Source organism: Vulpes lagopus, chromosome 2, assembly GCF_018345385.1.
Source record: "Vulpes lagopus strain Blue_001 chromosome 2, ASM1834538v1, whole genome shotgun sequence".
NCBI classification, from domain to species: domain Eukaryota; kingdom Metazoa; phylum Chordata; class Mammalia; order Carnivora; family Canidae; genus Vulpes; species Vulpes lagopus.
In genome coordinates this window covers 111,823,199-111,839,168 of record NC_054825.1, presented here as the reverse complement: position 1 = coordinate 111,839,168, position 15,970 = coordinate 111,823,199, and the positions used below count along the sequence as shown (strand labels likewise).

Here is a 15,970-nt window from a genome sequence, read left to right as displayed (position 1 = left end):
CACCCTTCAGAAGACAGAAAGGGAAAGGTAGGACCTTGACTCCATCTTCAATGAGATGTTGTAGGGTCACATCAGTCCCCTGCATGTATCAGTGATCTGAGGTCTGCCACTCAGCCACACTCAGCAGGATGGGAATCTGGGGGGACAGCTCTCTCACTAGCTGGCTGGGTGCCCAGGTGCAGCCCAGCCTGAGTGCCAGCCTATCTGACTTCTCAGTGAATCCTGCTCATTTCTATGTCTTTGTGTACTCTAGAGTTTATTTATACCATGTGGTACCCTGCAGCTTATCTTAGTTTTTCTAGGGCTGGTTGGTGTGTTTTGTTCTTTACCTTCTTTCTAGGCAACATCTTCCCCTCTTTGGCTGATGTGTTAGTCAGGCTTCTCCAGAGAAACAGAACCAGTAGGATACATACATACAGATAGAGAGAGAGAGAGGTAGAGAAAGAGGCATTATGAGGAAGAGGCTCATGTGATTGTGGAGGCTGACAAGTCCTGATACCTACATTCAGCAAGCTGGAGACTCAGGAGAGCCCATGATATAACTTGCAGTCTGAAAACCAGCAGGCTCAAGACTCAGGAAGTTTTAATTCAAGTCCAAAGGCAGGAAAAGATTGATGCTTGAAAGCTTGAAAGCAGTCAGGTAGGTGGAGTTACCTCTTACTTAAGGGAGGATCAGCCCTTTTGTCCTATTCAGGACTTCAACTGATTGCATAAGGCCCACCCACATTGGTAGGGGATAACCTGTTTTACTCTGTCAACCTATTCAAATGTTAATCTCATGCAAAAAACATCCTCAGAGACACACCCAGAATAATATTTGACCAAATATGTGAGTACCCAGTGGCCCAGTCACGCTGACACAGAAAATTAGCCATCACAGATGATTAGCAAATGGTAGGAACATTTGCTATAATGAGGAAAAATAGAGGAGGAGCTGTTTATCTTAATAGGTGGTTCAGGGAAAACATGAGGCATTCAGCTGTGGATGTGTTAGTCGAGTTTCTGTGGAAGAGTGGAATGAACGTTCCCAGAAGAGAGGGGACGTGTGAATCTGAAGCTTGGACGGTAAGTCTGGAGTGGACATAGAAAGGGACCTGTCATCTGAATATACATGTGCCTCCAGCTCCCGGGGCAGGTCTCTGATGATCAGCTCTTGACCTCACAATCTTGTTCGTCCTGCATGCAGTCAATGACCAATCCAGGTGGTATTCCCACCCATGGGATCCCAGACAACCTTGCTGTTCACTCAGCCCTGGTTCACGCCCACCCGTCTGGCTCCTCCTCTTGCAGTCTTTCCCTGGTCAGAGCCAGTTACCACCCGGAGAAACACCTTAACTAAAACCTTCACGTGGTCCTATTGCTCAGGCCCCGTTCCAGCCACACTGCCTTATCAGGACCGCTGGCCCGGGCTCTGTTGTGTTTGTGTTATCCCTGATATTTTGTCTTTGTGTAGGTGGTTCTGTTCACTTTTCTTGGCCTAGATGATCCTGACTCACCTGTAGACAGGTTTTCAGCTTTAATGACATTTGCTCCAGCCTGGGGCGTGGGCTTCCTGCCCTGCAGGTAACTGGCTGCTTAGCCTCCTGACAACGGTGTTTGTGTATATAACCTGCGGTTGGTTGTTCGGTGATGTTCCTGCACCAGAATGAGAGCCCCACGAAGCTGGCTCTCTTCCTCTTGTCACTGCTTCTCCTGAGTTTATTTCACAGCCCAAGTGACTCATGCACATTTCTCAGATACATGGATGTGCAAAAGGACAATTATGCATAACATGCTAATCACATCGGCAGCTAGCATTGTGCTGGGAGGAGTGGTAAAGACATCCAGGGATGAAGCCAGCATCCAGAGCCTTGTGTTCTGGCAACCGAGTGCTCTCAGTGTGGATGGGAAGCATACCTCAAAGCTATCATCTTCCGAGAGACGTGGCACGTTAGTGTGAGTTAACTTAGTGTATCTTCTGTCTCAATAGAGAAAGGAACTCATTCATTCATTTCACAAATATTGCAATATTGGGGCGCCTGGGTGGCTCATTTGGTTGAATGTCTGATTCTTAGTTTCAGCTCAGGTCGTGATCTCAGGGTCCTGGGAATGAACCCTGTGTCTGGCTCCCTAGTCAACAGAGAGTCTCCCTTTCCCTCTGCCTCTGCCCTTACCCACTCCCCCACTCATGCGTGCGTGCTCTCTCTCTCTTTCTCATAAATAAATAAATAAATAAATAAATAAATAAATAAATAAATAAATTCTTTTAAAAACATTGCTATATTCAACAGTTCTCATTATTCTTGATTTTGTATGTGTAGCCCTAGACGTATAGATCTATGTGCAGATTTGAGAGTAATGTGAATTGTTTCATGATGTAAATGTCACTCTGTTGCCACACACAATTCATGCAGTCTCGTAGTGGTTTCTGAGTACTTCACACACCATGAGTTGGAGCATGAAGAGAAGCAAAAATACGTGGCACTATTGCGGAGGGGCAGTGACACCCAAGAGTCTGGTGCTTCCCCCCTGAGAGGTGGGTGTGATAACCTACCTTGCTCTCACTTGAGTGCTTCCGAGTCTCCAAGCCTGCCCGACCTGGAGCAGCATGTGTCCAAGGTCCCTTGGCAACTCCTCTCCACTGCGTCCACCTTCTTGGGTCTTGAAGATGTGGGATAAGAGTTTGGGACAGTATTTCTGGGATCCAGAACAGAGCTGATCAGGACAGTTAACCTTCAGGGCTGTGGGTTGTGCTGCACATGCACATTCTTTCATGTTTTTTGCAATGCAAGGCTCTCTAAAGCATTGCATTAGAGAGGGCAGGGGCCCCTCCTTTCTATTGTGTGTGTGGGGGTGCTATTGTATGCAGAGCAGGTAAGGCACTCCCCTGCTCCCCTAAAGGCCAGTGGGGATACAGACCAGGACAACTATGGCCATACAGGGTAACCCAGGGCACCCCAGAGGTAGAAAGGACTGGGACCTCACACCCCCTGGAACTCTCTCTGCACCTGGAAGCAGGGAGGAAGTTGGCTAGACCAAGGATGCTGGAGGAGAGGTGTTCCAGGTCGGAAAATCCCTGCCACAGGGGGTAGAGGTGAGGATGAGGGACTGAGGATGACAGAGGCCTGAAAGATTTTTAAGTCCATCTGGTCACACTGTGGAGAACGGATGACTGGACAGGAAATGGAGACAGGAAATGGAGAGCCCCGGGGCACACTGCTGCAGACATTGGGGGACACACAGGTGCACAGAATGGTGGATCTAAGGACACAACAAGGAGACTGAGTCAGTGCATGAATGAAAGGCAAAGACCCCAAACAGCCGGCCCTTGTTTGGGCTTCAGTAATGGGGTGGAGGACGTGCCATGGCCATGGCAGTCGGGGGCACAGCAGTGAATGGGGGAGGGAGAAACCACTGTGGGGCCCTGGGGGCCATGCTGCCTGCTGGACACCAGGGCCTCCATCAGCAGGTGGCTGGTGCAGATTTCTGGAGCTCAAGGACACCGGGCAGCCAGAGACATAGTTTGCATTTAGCAGTGTGTGGATGGTAGATAGGCCACCTGGTGGTCAGGGGTCCCCACAGCGGGGCTGAAGCACGCCCTACCCTCCAGGGTCATGGAATTGTGACTCCAAGGACCTACACTGTCACCCGCCCCAGGCACACACTCATAAGAAGGGAGCGGAACCCCTGCGAGGCCACCCTTGGCACCTGTCTTCAGCTGGAACATTACTAGAAATCTCTCCCCAGCTGAGCGGGTTAGCGACGTCAGTGGTTGCGGTGACAGTGACTTCATTGCATTGGAAGGCCGTGAGCAGACGGGCAGGTCCAAACGGGGAGATTCTCAGCAAATTCCTCCAGAAGAAATGCCCGTTCTCCTGACCTCAGCGATCACCTGAACGCGAGGCTGAGCAGGTGGTTTCTGCAGAGGCCTGACTTGCTGAAGGAAATTCCTTCTTTGGTTTCTGGGTCTCCATGTGGCAGATAAGCTGTGTGGGGCGAAGAGCACTTGGACGGGCCACCCCTTTGTGGAGATTCAGGGGCATGAAGATATTCTTTGTCTTCTTGTTAAAAATGGCACACAGATTCCCAACGAGCAACAATGTGCAATGACGCGTGAGAGAGATGTTTATTAATTTTGTCATTCAACAGAATGGTGAGAATCACAAACGAGAGCAGAAGCCCTTGGCGGGGGGGCGGGGGGGGCGGGGGGACAGAGTGACATTAATAATGAAGGGCATGTAGGCTGAGGTCCTGACCCCTCCTTCCCTCAGCAAACCAGCTCAGTCACTTTGGGCTAAGAGGTGTGTCTAAGCAAGAGCACGCGTCCGTGAACTTTTTTGTGTGGTATTTCTCCTATTTTTCTTGGCTTTCTCTCCAAAATTGCTAACACCAAGTTAGCTGCTATTTGGGAAAGCGCAGACAAGGGACCTGGTGGGGACGGCTCGAAGTGTCAAACGGGTTAACCGGGAAAGCAGCTCATCACGTTAAAGCAGCCAACCGTGTCCCTCCAAGGAGCCGCGGGGTGGACACGAATGGTATAGACGTTTCTTTTTAAAAACTCCATCATCACGAAACTGCTGCGGCCACTTCATGAACAGTGTGAGTCCACTTTGGATATCTGTGGCCGGAGGTTTGGAGAGAGGTTCTGATGTGGGGAGGCCAAGGACAGCCATCGGACACAGGAACAGGGAATCTTTGTGGCTTTGCAATTAAGCCGCGTGGCGCTGGTGCATGGCTCACATTCTCCCGGTTTTAGGTTTCGTTAGCAGAGGCCCTACCAAGGGTTCACGGAGATCAGAGTATGAAAATGACAAAAATAGAGCGTCCGGAAAAGAATGCATGGAAACAATGCTAAGGACCAGGAGAATCACGTCCCCGGCCACCTGCCCCACGGCCTCCCAGGCGGTGGAAGGAGCATCACGCGGGTTTGGCAGCACCGTCCGAGCTGGGATCCGGCGCCTCCCTGCCGACCCTGTGCGTCCTGCCCCCACCGCCACTGGCACGGCGTTAGCGGCTCGTCTGATCCGGGCTCCCCTCGGGCTGGGCACACGCGCAGCAGAACAGGTGGCCAACCTTGCTAACTTGCCACCCAGTGGAAACGGCAGTCCCTATATTAAGTAAATGACCCCGAGGTGTCGGATTAGGTCAGCCACTAAAAGCGGTTCTGGTTCACCGTCGTCTTGCCCGCAGCTCTCGGATGCCGCCCGGTGAGGATCGGCCTCTGCACGGGGAGCTTTGCTCTGACACGTGGAGGGGGCGACGCTCCACCAGGAGGAGGAGGAGCCGGTGGCTCCCGGGCCGGGGGCCGTGGTCGCTGACCCGGGCACTATGCTTTCTCGCTTCCGGCAAGCCTTCTCGAAGTTCTATGGGGCTCTGTTAGTAAGTACCTTCCGTTCTGTTTTCACTGGGCGCTTTGCATCGGGAGCCGGGCGACCGGCCCCTTAGGGACTTGTGCTTCAAAGTCATCCGTGACATTTGTAACCTTTCCCCCACCCTCGCTTAATATTTGATGTGAGACAGCGTGTGATTTTCTGGAAGCATTCGCTTTTCTTGTGTTTTTCTTTGTTTAGGTGCAAACGCGTTCTCCGTTATTTCTGTTTTTCTTTAAACTTTGGCTTGCACGAGAGGCCCGTCCTGCGTCGCGTCCGTTCTCAGCCCGACGTTATTCGATCTCGCCCTTGAGCTGGCTGGCGCCGGGCACTGTGCATCCCGGCCCACGTTCGGGCCTCGGGCTGCCGTGCTTGCTTTTCAGCAAGGGGAGATTTTAGTTGAACCAGAGCTGGTGGCGCAAGGTAGGAGGCTGAGCCGTGTTTGCTCCTTTCCCCTTTTTCTCACACTTCTGTGCTCACCTGGTCTTTCTCTGCTTACTTTATCCCACATTCTCCTCCTCCTCTGAGACGGCGGGTGCTGGCAGGTGACGGTCCATGCTGGGTCTGTGGGATGTCGCCGTGAGGTCCCTCATGCCCAGCTCGCTAGTCCCTCTCCGAGATGCCTTTCGACGTAATCGTGTCTTTAATAATTTGTAGTTCGCTCTCCCCACACGTGATTCCCTGTCCTGTTACTGGTCTCACTTACGAGGATGACTTTTCATTGGTCCGTGGCTACTCATCGGGGGCGGGGGGCCTGTGCCCTGGCCAGCTTCCTACTAGCCTTCTGGGATTCTTAATGTCCTATTCCAATCTGTGGATAAACAAGTAAATGCCTGGGTAAGAAAATGCCAGAAACATACTTAGCATGGTTATTTGGAATGCACCTTTGCCTCAAACCTGTGGGGCCTCCAATCCCTTTGAAGAGAAACGATTTTGGAGGGCCAGATGTGCCATGACAGTGTGGTACTAATGGGGAACAGATAAAATGTGGGGTGGAGTGGGCGCAGTGGCAAAGGAAGCATCGCGGAGGGGGTCTAACCCCCTGGCCCCTGCAACGATGCAGACCGACAGCAGGTGTGCAGGTGTGGGGGCAGGTGCAGAGGGGGCTGCTAGGTGTGGAGGGACACAGGAGCATTTATTTGGGAATATCAGCCTGGCGGGCCTCACACAGTCTGTGCAGAGAGATTGACCCTGGAAGTCCATTCAGAACCACAGGTGAGGGAGACCTGTGCTGCTGGAGCCATGAAAACCGAATGGAAGAAAGGAAGGAATTCGACAGGGCCTCGGAGGCCTGGGCCCACCCTGCACTCTGAGCAGGTGGTTCCTGTGTCACCTGCTTTCTCTTTGCTTGGTTTCCACACCTGTTGCGTGTCACAGACATTTGTGTATCTCAGGACAGAGTGCAGGTTTCCCAAAATGAGCTGTCGACTCCCAGATCTGCTAGCACCTAAAATGTTTTTAAAATTTTTACTTAAAAAAAAAAGATTTTATTTATTTATCCATGAGAGACACACAGAGAGAAGCAGACACAAGCAGAGGGAGAAGCAGGCTCCTGTGGGGGGGGGGCCCGATGCAGGACTCAATCCCAGGACCCTGGGATCACGCCCTGCGTTGAAGGCAGATGCTCAACCACTGAGCCACCCAGATGCCCCTTAAATTTTTTACTTTTGTTATCATGTCATAAAACCATGAAGGATATATTCTATAAACCCACAGATGGGACGCCTGGGTGGCTTAGAGGTTGAGCATCTGCCCTTGGCCCAGGGCGTGATCCCGGGATCCAGGACCGAGTCCCACATCAGGCTCCCTGCATGGAGCCTGCTTCTCCCTCTGCCTGTGTCTCTGCCTCTCTGAGTTTCTCGTGAATAAATAAGTAAAAATATTTAAAAAAAAAAACCCACAGATGCCGTGCACTGTTCATGACCAAGCTAACCAAGCATTTATTCAATGTCTTCATTTAGTTAATGTTCTTTATAAAACACAGTAATTGAGATGTAAGTGCCAGATAAGACACTTAGGGAATACCCGTCCACGGCAGGAATGCTTGGAGGCCTCTGTTGGAGAGACTTCCCTGATGAAATGGAAAGAACAGGTAATTCTGTCTTCAGCCCAAACACACATCACTTGTACACGTGGTCACTCAAGTCTAAAATGAGGCCCTGGCAGGGCTGACCCCAGAGCAGCACTATTTGTTCGGTGGCAGTTCCGTGTCCATTTTGTGGATGAGAAGCCCGAGGCCTCCCGGATGGGGTGAGTTGCCCAGCTACCCAGCCGGCGGCGAGGCTGGGGGTGTGACTATGAGGCCAGTTGCAGAGCCCAGGCCCTGGGCAGCCCTCCATGGGGAGGGAACGTGTGCCTCACTCACGCACAGATGGGACAGCTATGTGGTGCGTGAGGGACACTGGCCTGGAGATGGACAAGTGGGGCTCATGGGGTGTCTCCTACCACTTAGCAGGTGCTCTCTCTGGTAAGGATCCTGAGGACTGCGTGGAGCTGTGTGCGGCCACCCAGACATAATTCTGGCAGCAGAGGCACAGCGTGTCTGACTTCCTGACAGACGTTGGCTGGGAATCCTGTTTGGCTTTCTGAGCTGACGGCTGGGATGCTCTGTGTCGAGGAATGGGCAGATGTGTGCTGATTCTGCAGAATGGCAAGGGCTGCTTCGCTGTTCTCGTGGGCTGCCTATGGGTACATGGACACACTGCCCGTGGGAGCGGATTTATGTACGGGCCCAGGGGGAGGGCTTCTGGGAATCCACAGTGGATGCGAACAACCGATGTGACCATGTGAGGGCCTGGTGCGACCATGGCTCAGAGACGAACCGTTCCCCGGGCTCACCGCGCCCCTCCCTGGACGGGCCCCTCCGCGGGGAGGGCCGCAGCCAGGACTCCCCGGCTCCCCCAGTGAGGCCAGTGGCCTCGGAGCGGCCAGAGTTCCTACCTCAGCATCATGTGAGTCACTGTCCCGACACCTCTCTCTGCAGCATGACAGCAGATGGACACCCATGTCCTGGCAAAGCGTGCAGGGGCGCTGGGCTCAGCCCTACACAGAGAAGGTGCTGCCGCCGAGCCCACCTCATAGCTACAGGTGGGCAGTTTTGTTCAGTTTCCAAATATTTGCCTATGATGTGTGGGAGCATTTAACCCCACAGCATTCTAGCCGCGAGCTCACACGGCTGTCCTCAGTTCCCCACGCTGGTCCTGTGGGGTCCAGCCAGCCAGCCCCGGGCGTGTCACCTGCAGAGGGCCAGCAGGGCCTGCGGGTCTGAGGGCACAGCTGGGAGGACTGGCCCCAGGATGTGCACTGAGAACTCTGAACAGTGGGATGGCCTCCCCTCCCCTCCTGCCCACCTCCCCTCCTCTCTCCTCCATGTTCCTGTTCCTGGCACATTCACGTAGATGTTCACTGTGTGTATCCCCTGCACACGTTTTTACTCTTTCCCTGTCATACTGAGGAGACACACACACAGGCACGTGTGGCAGGTGCACACAGAGGCTGCTGTCGGAGATTTCCCTGAAGACATGGCAGGAGCATGTGGTGATCGTGTTGCAGGTCCCGGACTCCTTTGTGTAAAACGTGTGAGGTCTGTTGGAGGGAAGAGAACTGGCCCTTCCACAGAAGCAAAGAAAGAGACACCAGAAATCTACGTAGAAGCAGGAGGCCCATAGTGTTGGGAGAACAAATGTCTTTCGTGAGAGGACATTGCTGGAGTAGCAGCCCACGTCCAGCAGTGGCGCTGGCCCAGACGCCAGTGGAAGGGAGGTGGCCGTGGGGTCAGCTTGGGGCGGAAGGCCTGGCTGTTCTCACTGAAGACACTGAGATGCATCTTTACTCCTCCAAAGTGCCCCCGTCCACTGATGCGTGCAGAGAGGAAGGCCGGACAGCTCTTTTCCCAGGAAATGTGGGTCATTTGAAAGGAAAGCGCTGGGGTGGAAAGCTGGCCAGCGGAGCGAGGCTCATTCGGGCAGCTGTGCCTTTTAGGAACAGATGCTGTCTGAGGCCTGCAGGCAGAAGGAGCCCCTTCCCTCAAGAGGAGCTGGGCCTGATGGATGTCGCAGGCAAGGGAGGTCTCCACGGTGAGATGAGCACGTGAAGCGGTGAGCATGCTGTGTTGTCACAGAGTTTGGAAGGGCTCCTCTGGACCGTGTCTGGACACCAGGCACTGTCGAAGTGCACGGTTTCCTTCTCAGGAAACCCTAGTCCCAGCCACTCGGATGAGTGAGCTGCTCTGAGCAGGGGAGATGGGCCCCCCAGGAGGCCAGGGAGGCTGGGCAGTGTCGGTGTGCAGGGCCTGGGGCTGGAAGGGAAGTGCGCTGTGCAGGGGCCCTGGCTCCCTGTGGCCTGTCCTGTGCCGGGGAGGCGCCATGCATGATCCATGTGGCTCGACCTTCTCTTCTCATTAGAGTCACACTTACCCTATAATTCCCATGGATTTGAGTGTCTTCATTTATCTTCAGCCTCTGCCTTCATCCTCATGTTCCTTCTGCATCATGAGTCCTGACCTGCTTACTCAGGGAGACATCCAAGCTCTCTTCCTGCTTGTGACTTCTTGGGGGCTATGGGCTACATGTGTGCATGCAGACATGTGTGTTTATACAGGTGTGCATGTGTACACACAGATGTGTGTGGGTGTGCATGCAGGTGTGTGGAGTATGCATTGTGCAGGTGTGTGCAAACATGTTTGCAGACGTGCAAGCATGTATGCAGATGTGCATGAGTAGGTATGTGTAGATGTGCATGTGTGTTTGCAGGTATCCATGTGTGCAGGTGTGTTTGTGTGCAGGTATGCATGTGTGCAGGTGTGTTTGCATGCAGGTGTGTGTACATACACGTGTGCAGATGTACAGGCATGTATGCAGATGTGCATGTGTAGGTATGTGCAGTTGTGCATGTGTGTAGGTACATGTGTTTATACAGGTGTGCATGTGTTTACATAGATATGTTTGGTGTGCATGCAGGTGCGGGGGGCATGCATGTATGCAGGTGTGTTTGCATGCAGGTATGTGTAGGTGTGTGCACACAGATGTGTACGGATGTGCAGGAGTGTGTGTGTGTGCAGGTGTGCATGCAAGTGTGTGCAGGTGTGCTGGTATGTGTAGATGTGTGGGTCCGTGCAGGTGTGTGCCAGTGTGTACAGGGGCTGACTCATGTCTCCAGCTCCAGGACCCCCTGATGCCTGCGCTGATCCATTTCCTCTCCACCTTCCAGTTCTGATCCTTCCTCCCACAGCAGCCGTGACAAACGTGCTCTCGCCCACATGCCTCCCTAATTAACCACGCCGGTGATGCTGACAGAGTCAGTTTAGCTCCTCAGACCTTTGGTTTTAAATCTGGAAAGGAGGAGTTCTGGTAAGATCCATGGCTCCTTTGAGATCCCAGCTTCTGACTCCCCGTTGGAAAGAGGACCTTTGTCATGTGCCAGGCACTGTTTTAAGTGCTCCACACAAAATAATCCACTTGATCCCCGTAATTCTTGGGAGGGTGGTGCAGGTGTTGCCTCACATTCCGTATGAGGAGAGTAGGGGTGAGAAGGTCACGTGTTTCCATGTGCACACGCAGGTGTGCCTAGAAACTGCTCGGAAGCTGCCTCTCCTACAACATTGTGCTGTGTAGCTAACCTGGGCATGTCCTAGACCCTAGGTGGAATCATGATTCCAGCCATATCCTGTTTCCTCCGTCGGCCCACCTGTCATTTCACACACAGAAGGGATGCTACATGCCGTTTGCTCAGCCTCCTCTTGTTCCTCAGAGCCCAGTGGTGACATGTTGCTTCCCGGTTCCGCTCTTTGCTAAGTGGCCATAAATGGACCTGGACAAAGTGACTTCATGTTGGCTCCTCGTCACTGGTTCCCTTAGGAGTTACCCCGTCGCCCGTGTGGCTCTCGCAGTAGGGTGTTATCCCCTGGCTACGTGGGCTGCCAAGTTGGGGCTGGCCTGGGCGGGAGTCAGAGAGACTTCCAGCTGTGCCCCTCAGCCTCCCCGTCTCTGGCCCCGGTGTCCCTGTGTCCACAGTGGGTGTGCACCACCACAGAGCTCAGCACCCCTCCAGCCACCCCCGCAGAAAAAAAAAAAATCACTGGCACCAAGCTTTAGTGACTGGGTCCAACACGCCCACAGAGTTTGAAAGGCAGTCAGAAGAGAGTGATGACACCAAGTGTCACAGGAGACCCGGGAATCCCTGCCAGGGCTTCTGCCTACAGAGACCCCCACCAGCTGCACCCCAGCTAAAGCCTTGGGTGTCATTTCTCCTGACTTTGGAGCCCTCCCACCCTCGCCCTCCCATCCTGCTCTGCTCACATGGGCTATCAGAACGCATGTGGAAGCCCTGTGAACACACCACACACACCCCAGCCCCCCGCCCCGCGCAGTGGTAGGTGGTGGCCTTGGTGTCACTGAGTGAGTCTTACAGGTCTCATTCCCACCTTGCAGGGCTTCGATCTTTCTCAGCAGCTCACGCCCTCCTAGAGGAACGCTGCTGAGTGCCCGTTCCCCTCCGGCCATGCTCACCACTAGTGCAAAAACCCTGTAATCTTTCACGTGGCACCAGGTCCATGGGCTGGTTCTGCTGCATGAGGGATATCCTGCCCTTTCTTTAAATGTTTGCAAACTCTGAACATTCTCCGCTTGCTCTTCACAGAAAATCAAAGCTTAGCAAGCCAATCTGAGCCAATAAAATGTATTGGATTCATGTAATCCGAATAATCCAGTAAACTGTCTTAATGGAGAGATAAATACGGGGAAGGCAGATGGACACCAATAGAGCGACACACGTTTTTAGCGAACCCCTTTGCCTTCACACTGCCTCCTCCTTCCTCTTCAGCTTCACTGGCAGGAAATCCCTCTGGCCTCCGCGGATCCGGTGCCCTTCACAGCCATGCAACAGGTGCCCGAAGTCGGAAGGTGCTGGCGGCTGGCACTCACACAGCACCATGCGCTCGGGATTCCGGAGTCTTCCGCCGTCGGGCTCTTGGGCATGTAGCTCTCGGGACACTTCGGACCTCTGTGTTCCTCCTCACGTCGGGCGTGATGACAGTGCCTGGCGCTGGCCATGCCTTGATGCTCATCTCCAGCTGCTCCTGCATGTCGGGCCCTCCCCGGGGACCGCTGCTCGTGCTGTCCTCGTGTCCTCATCAGAGCCGTGGAAGTGGGTGCCGAGGCCATCGTGCAGCCGTTCCTGCATTTCCACGGCCCAGAGCAGCGCTGGGCAGGAAAGAAGTGGGTGCAGAGTGTGGGCTCGTTTCTTTTCTGGAAGTCAGGCAGGCATGGCCCATGGCTTCTGTCACTCTGACTTGGACCTTTCGTACCTTTGCTTGACCAGATTCTTCATCTTTCCTATCTCCTTCCACCCACCGATGAAGGAGATGGTGTGCTGTCCCAGCGAGTGTGCACGCCTACCCTGGCCCCAGTGTCGGGGGCTGTCAGGGCAGCAGATGTGCATGAGCACCAGCTATAGGGACAGTACAGTTGGAGGCCCTGGCCTAGATGTTGTGAGGACACAGGCTAGAGGAGTGTGATCCTGCTGTCAGTCAAGGCGGTCTTCATGGAGGAAGTGACAGGTCTCACAGGATGAACAGGATGAGCCAAATGAGCGGAAGGGAGGGCACGTGAAAGCCAGGACAAGTGAAATGCCATGGATGACACCAAGTCTGTAAGCAGGGGATGGGCTTCGGTGGCCATCGCAACGCATACTGGCCTGGGTTTCTCTGGTGGGCACCAGCATCGCACGACAGGTCCAGCAGTGACCCTCTGCTTCCTCCTCAGAGCTCATTCAGAAGCATCTCGCCACCTGCACCACAGAAGGAGCTCAGGGGTGTGTCCAGTGATGAGGACAGCTGCCTTCACCAGGTGTCCCACGGCAGGAGGAGGGGGTTGCTTGATGCAGCGCCCACACATCCCCACCCATTGTGACCAGTCCCTGCTGGAGACCGACCACGGCCCTATCCTTTTCCAGCAGGGTGGGTGTCTCAGCCTGATGAAGTTCAGCCCACCTCCGTGTGTCTGGAAGGGCCCTAAGTCTGTCCAGCAGATGTTCCCCTGAGCCCCTGGACCCGAGGTGCAGGGGGTGGAGGCACCATGGCACTCACGCCCTGCCATGTCCTAGCCAGCCTGTGTCACGGCCACTGCGTTTGCCTGTCTCACTCATGGAGTCTGGTGTGGCCATTGGAAGAGCACCTGGACCCAGGCCGGACCCCCCACTGCTGCTGCTCCAGCCCCCTGGCTCCCTGGCTGGTTTCTCAGTCCCAGATTGCTCATCTTTGCCGTGGGAAATGAAGTCCTAGAAACGTGAGGCTCTAAAAGAGCTGATCTTCGCAAAAGCTGGTCCGGAGTAGGAGCTACAAAACCGGTGATTTGTTTGACTCACAACCCTCCCTGGTCCAATCTGAAGTTTGCTCCTAGCAGCTTGTAACGACGCAGGGCCCGTGACTCTGTCCATTCTCCCGTGTGAGCTTGGGGCAGCAAGGAAGTGGGAGGTGGAGGCTGGTTCTAGCAGTGAGTCTAGCAGATGAGGATGCATCTGAGAGGCCCTGCTGGGGATCAGAGGGGGCAGCGCCCGCGAGACCTCATCCCTGCCCGAGGGGCACTGAGCCAGGTTCCCAGGACCTCCGCCCCACTGCAGCCTGATGGCAGGAGCTCATCACGGAACACAGAGTCCAAGGTGGAACCCGGGCGCTTGCCACACTTTGCTGCACGATGGTGGGTTCCCAGCCTCGACGTGCAGGAGAAGCTCAGAAGAAAGACGGGGGACAGTCTGCCGCTGGATGCCTCACCCAGTCTGGTGCCCGGTGCCTTAGAGGCCGGGGAGCCCCAAAGGACTAGCCCCCCAAGCCGCTCCCCCCACCACTGGCCGCTTTCCATTCATGCACCGGCTGGTTCCCTCATCATCTCACGTTCAGGGAGGCGAGATTGGCTCTGCCATCTGAGCTGCAGATCTGGGTCCCTGAAGGTTTAAAGAGCCTGGAACACATTCCTCTTCTCTGTTCTCAATCTGATATGCTCTGGCAGCATTTGTGCATATACGTAGTGATCAGGGGACAGTGATTATCCCCACAGTAAAGCGCTGATTCATGGAGGGAAGTACTATAGTCCTTGAACGTTCCTAGGTGAATCGTTAATTTATTACAAATGAAACCTGACATTCTCTGACCACATCATTAATAAGGCAAATTTAAAGCTAATCATTTAAACTAACGAGATCATTTTAAACATTTCAGCTCTCTGGAACTGAGGGAATGTGGTCTGTAGATGATGCACCGGCTCTGGAAACATTTTGTCTCTCACTTGCTCATAGCTCGATTGGGAGTACATCATCACCTTTCTTGCCTTTTCAATATTTGCTCCTAATCAGGAGAACGTGATTGCACATAATTTATAACATGAAAGGCTTTGAGGTCTTACACATCTGAGAAATGCATCGTATCCATACGGCCGCGCGGAGGTTGTTGATGGCCGTCGAACGTGTGTGTGCTTGGGTTGTGAGCCCGGTCTTGGAGCGCGGGGTCTCCGAGGTGCACGTCAGAGCTGAGCTGCGGGTGCCAGGATGAGACAGCCCGGGTGCCTCCCAGGGTGTGGACCAGAGCCACCCTGCATGAGTGTAGCCAGAGGAACAGGACTGGGCCGGATGTCTTCCCACCACAGGACCTTTGGTCCATCTCCCATTGAATGTCCTCATCTGTTTTGTCACTTTGAAACTTACAGTGATTGGCTGATGGACTGGGTCATAAAAGTCAGGATTTGCATTACTAACAGCCTTCCAGAAGCTGCAGGTGCAGGGGAGCGCGAGTCCTCGTGAAGTAGGGAGGTCTGAGAACACAGAGGACAAATAAACAAGGTGCTGTCTGCTGACAGTGGGGTTCACATGAGGGTCTCTGATCAATGGTCTTGCTGTAGGTGTGCAAACCCTGTATCCTTTGTGTCTGGGTCCCTGGCGCTCACCTCAGATCCCATTATTCTCACCCTGAGACGGGCTCTGGGTGCTGCTGCGGAGCCCCAAGCCCCAGCCTGCCCGCACGTCTCTCCCTCTCACCCCTGCTCCCAGCCGCACTGACTGGGGGCTCTGGGCTCTGAGTGCAGCGCGGTGAGCAGACCTCATTTACTGATCTGAGCCCAGGGTGAACCCCAAGCAGGAAAAAGAGCAAGGATATTCCATTTTCCTTCAGCGGCATTTCAACACCAGTGTCTTATTAAATTAACGAGACTGAAAGAGCCAAGCGATGCATGCGCCTTTGTTTTTAATTGAGCTTTTATGTTCCTCGATTCATTAATGAATTAAAAAGGAGAAAGCTGGTACATTTTATTGCCTATAATTATTGGAGTGGAAGTTTGTTTTGAAATGTGTTCCTTGGGTAAATTGCCTGTAGGTTAAGCATAAAAGCGGCATCTGAAAACCTTAGAATGCTTTTAAGGATGAGCAAAATTTTATGATCAAACACTGTGCTGTGTACATAATTTTTCTTCTAATATTCTTATTTGTCATCGTAAGATTTAAACCTAAGTCCACCACCTAGGACAGAATGGTGTGATGGGGGTTGAGAGACCTGCACAGGAGGACTGAGTATGGGGTCTCCTTGCAAGAGGGCTGAGGGACGGGCACTCCCAGCCAGGGACACTGGGGGGTCAGCGCAT

At 53.7% G+C, this 15,970-nt stretch overlaps 2 protein-coding genes across 4 annotated transcripts in view; both read left to right on the top strand.

The window, feature by feature from the left end:
- The window catches only part of RPS6KA2 (ribosomal protein S6 kinase A2), a 350,533-nt gene that overhangs the window by 116,844 nt on the left and 217,719 nt on the right, over window positions 1–15,970 (top strand). The window contains exon 1 of one of the 3 annotated variants that reach the window (XM_041742335.1): window positions 5,174–5,358. The exons of the other annotated variants lie outside the window; for them this stretch is intronic. Coding sequence (XP_041598269.1) covers window positions 5,308–5,358 — 51 coding nt within the window. The 5' untranslated portion in view covers window positions 5,174–5,307. Of the gene's footprint in view, window positions 1–5,173; window positions 5,359–15,970 lie in introns of those variants that run through there. 3 annotated transcript variants of the gene reach the window in all.
- Window positions 7,265–15,715, top strand: LOC121483770. The gene is made up of 3 exons (XM_041742338.1): window positions 7,265–9,424; window positions 12,168–12,562; window positions 12,666–15,715. Exons 1-3 carry the CDS (start codon window positions 9,031–9,033, stop codon window positions 12,798–12,800), a joined length of 924 nt encoding a protein of 307 aa, XP_041598272.1. The 5' UTR covers window positions 7,265–9,030; the 3' UTR covers window positions 12,801–15,715.

What these genes read in the sequence shown, in the direction of transcription:
- LOC121483770 (XM_041742338.1), top strand. Translation starts at nt 9,031, where the DNA reads ATGTCTTTCGTGAGAGGACATTGCTGGAGTAGCAGCCCACGTCCAGCA. An exon ending in AGGCAAGGGAGGTCTCCACG is followed by an intron (nt 9,425 to 12,167) that starts GTGAGATGAGCA and finishes CTTCCTCTTCAG; the next exon opens with CTTCACTGGCAGGAAATCCC. An exon ending in CAGCGCTGGGCAGGAAAGAA is followed by an intron (nt 12,563 to 12,665) that starts GTGGGTGCAGAG and finishes TTGCTTGACCAG; the next exon opens with ATTCTTCATCTTTCCTATCT.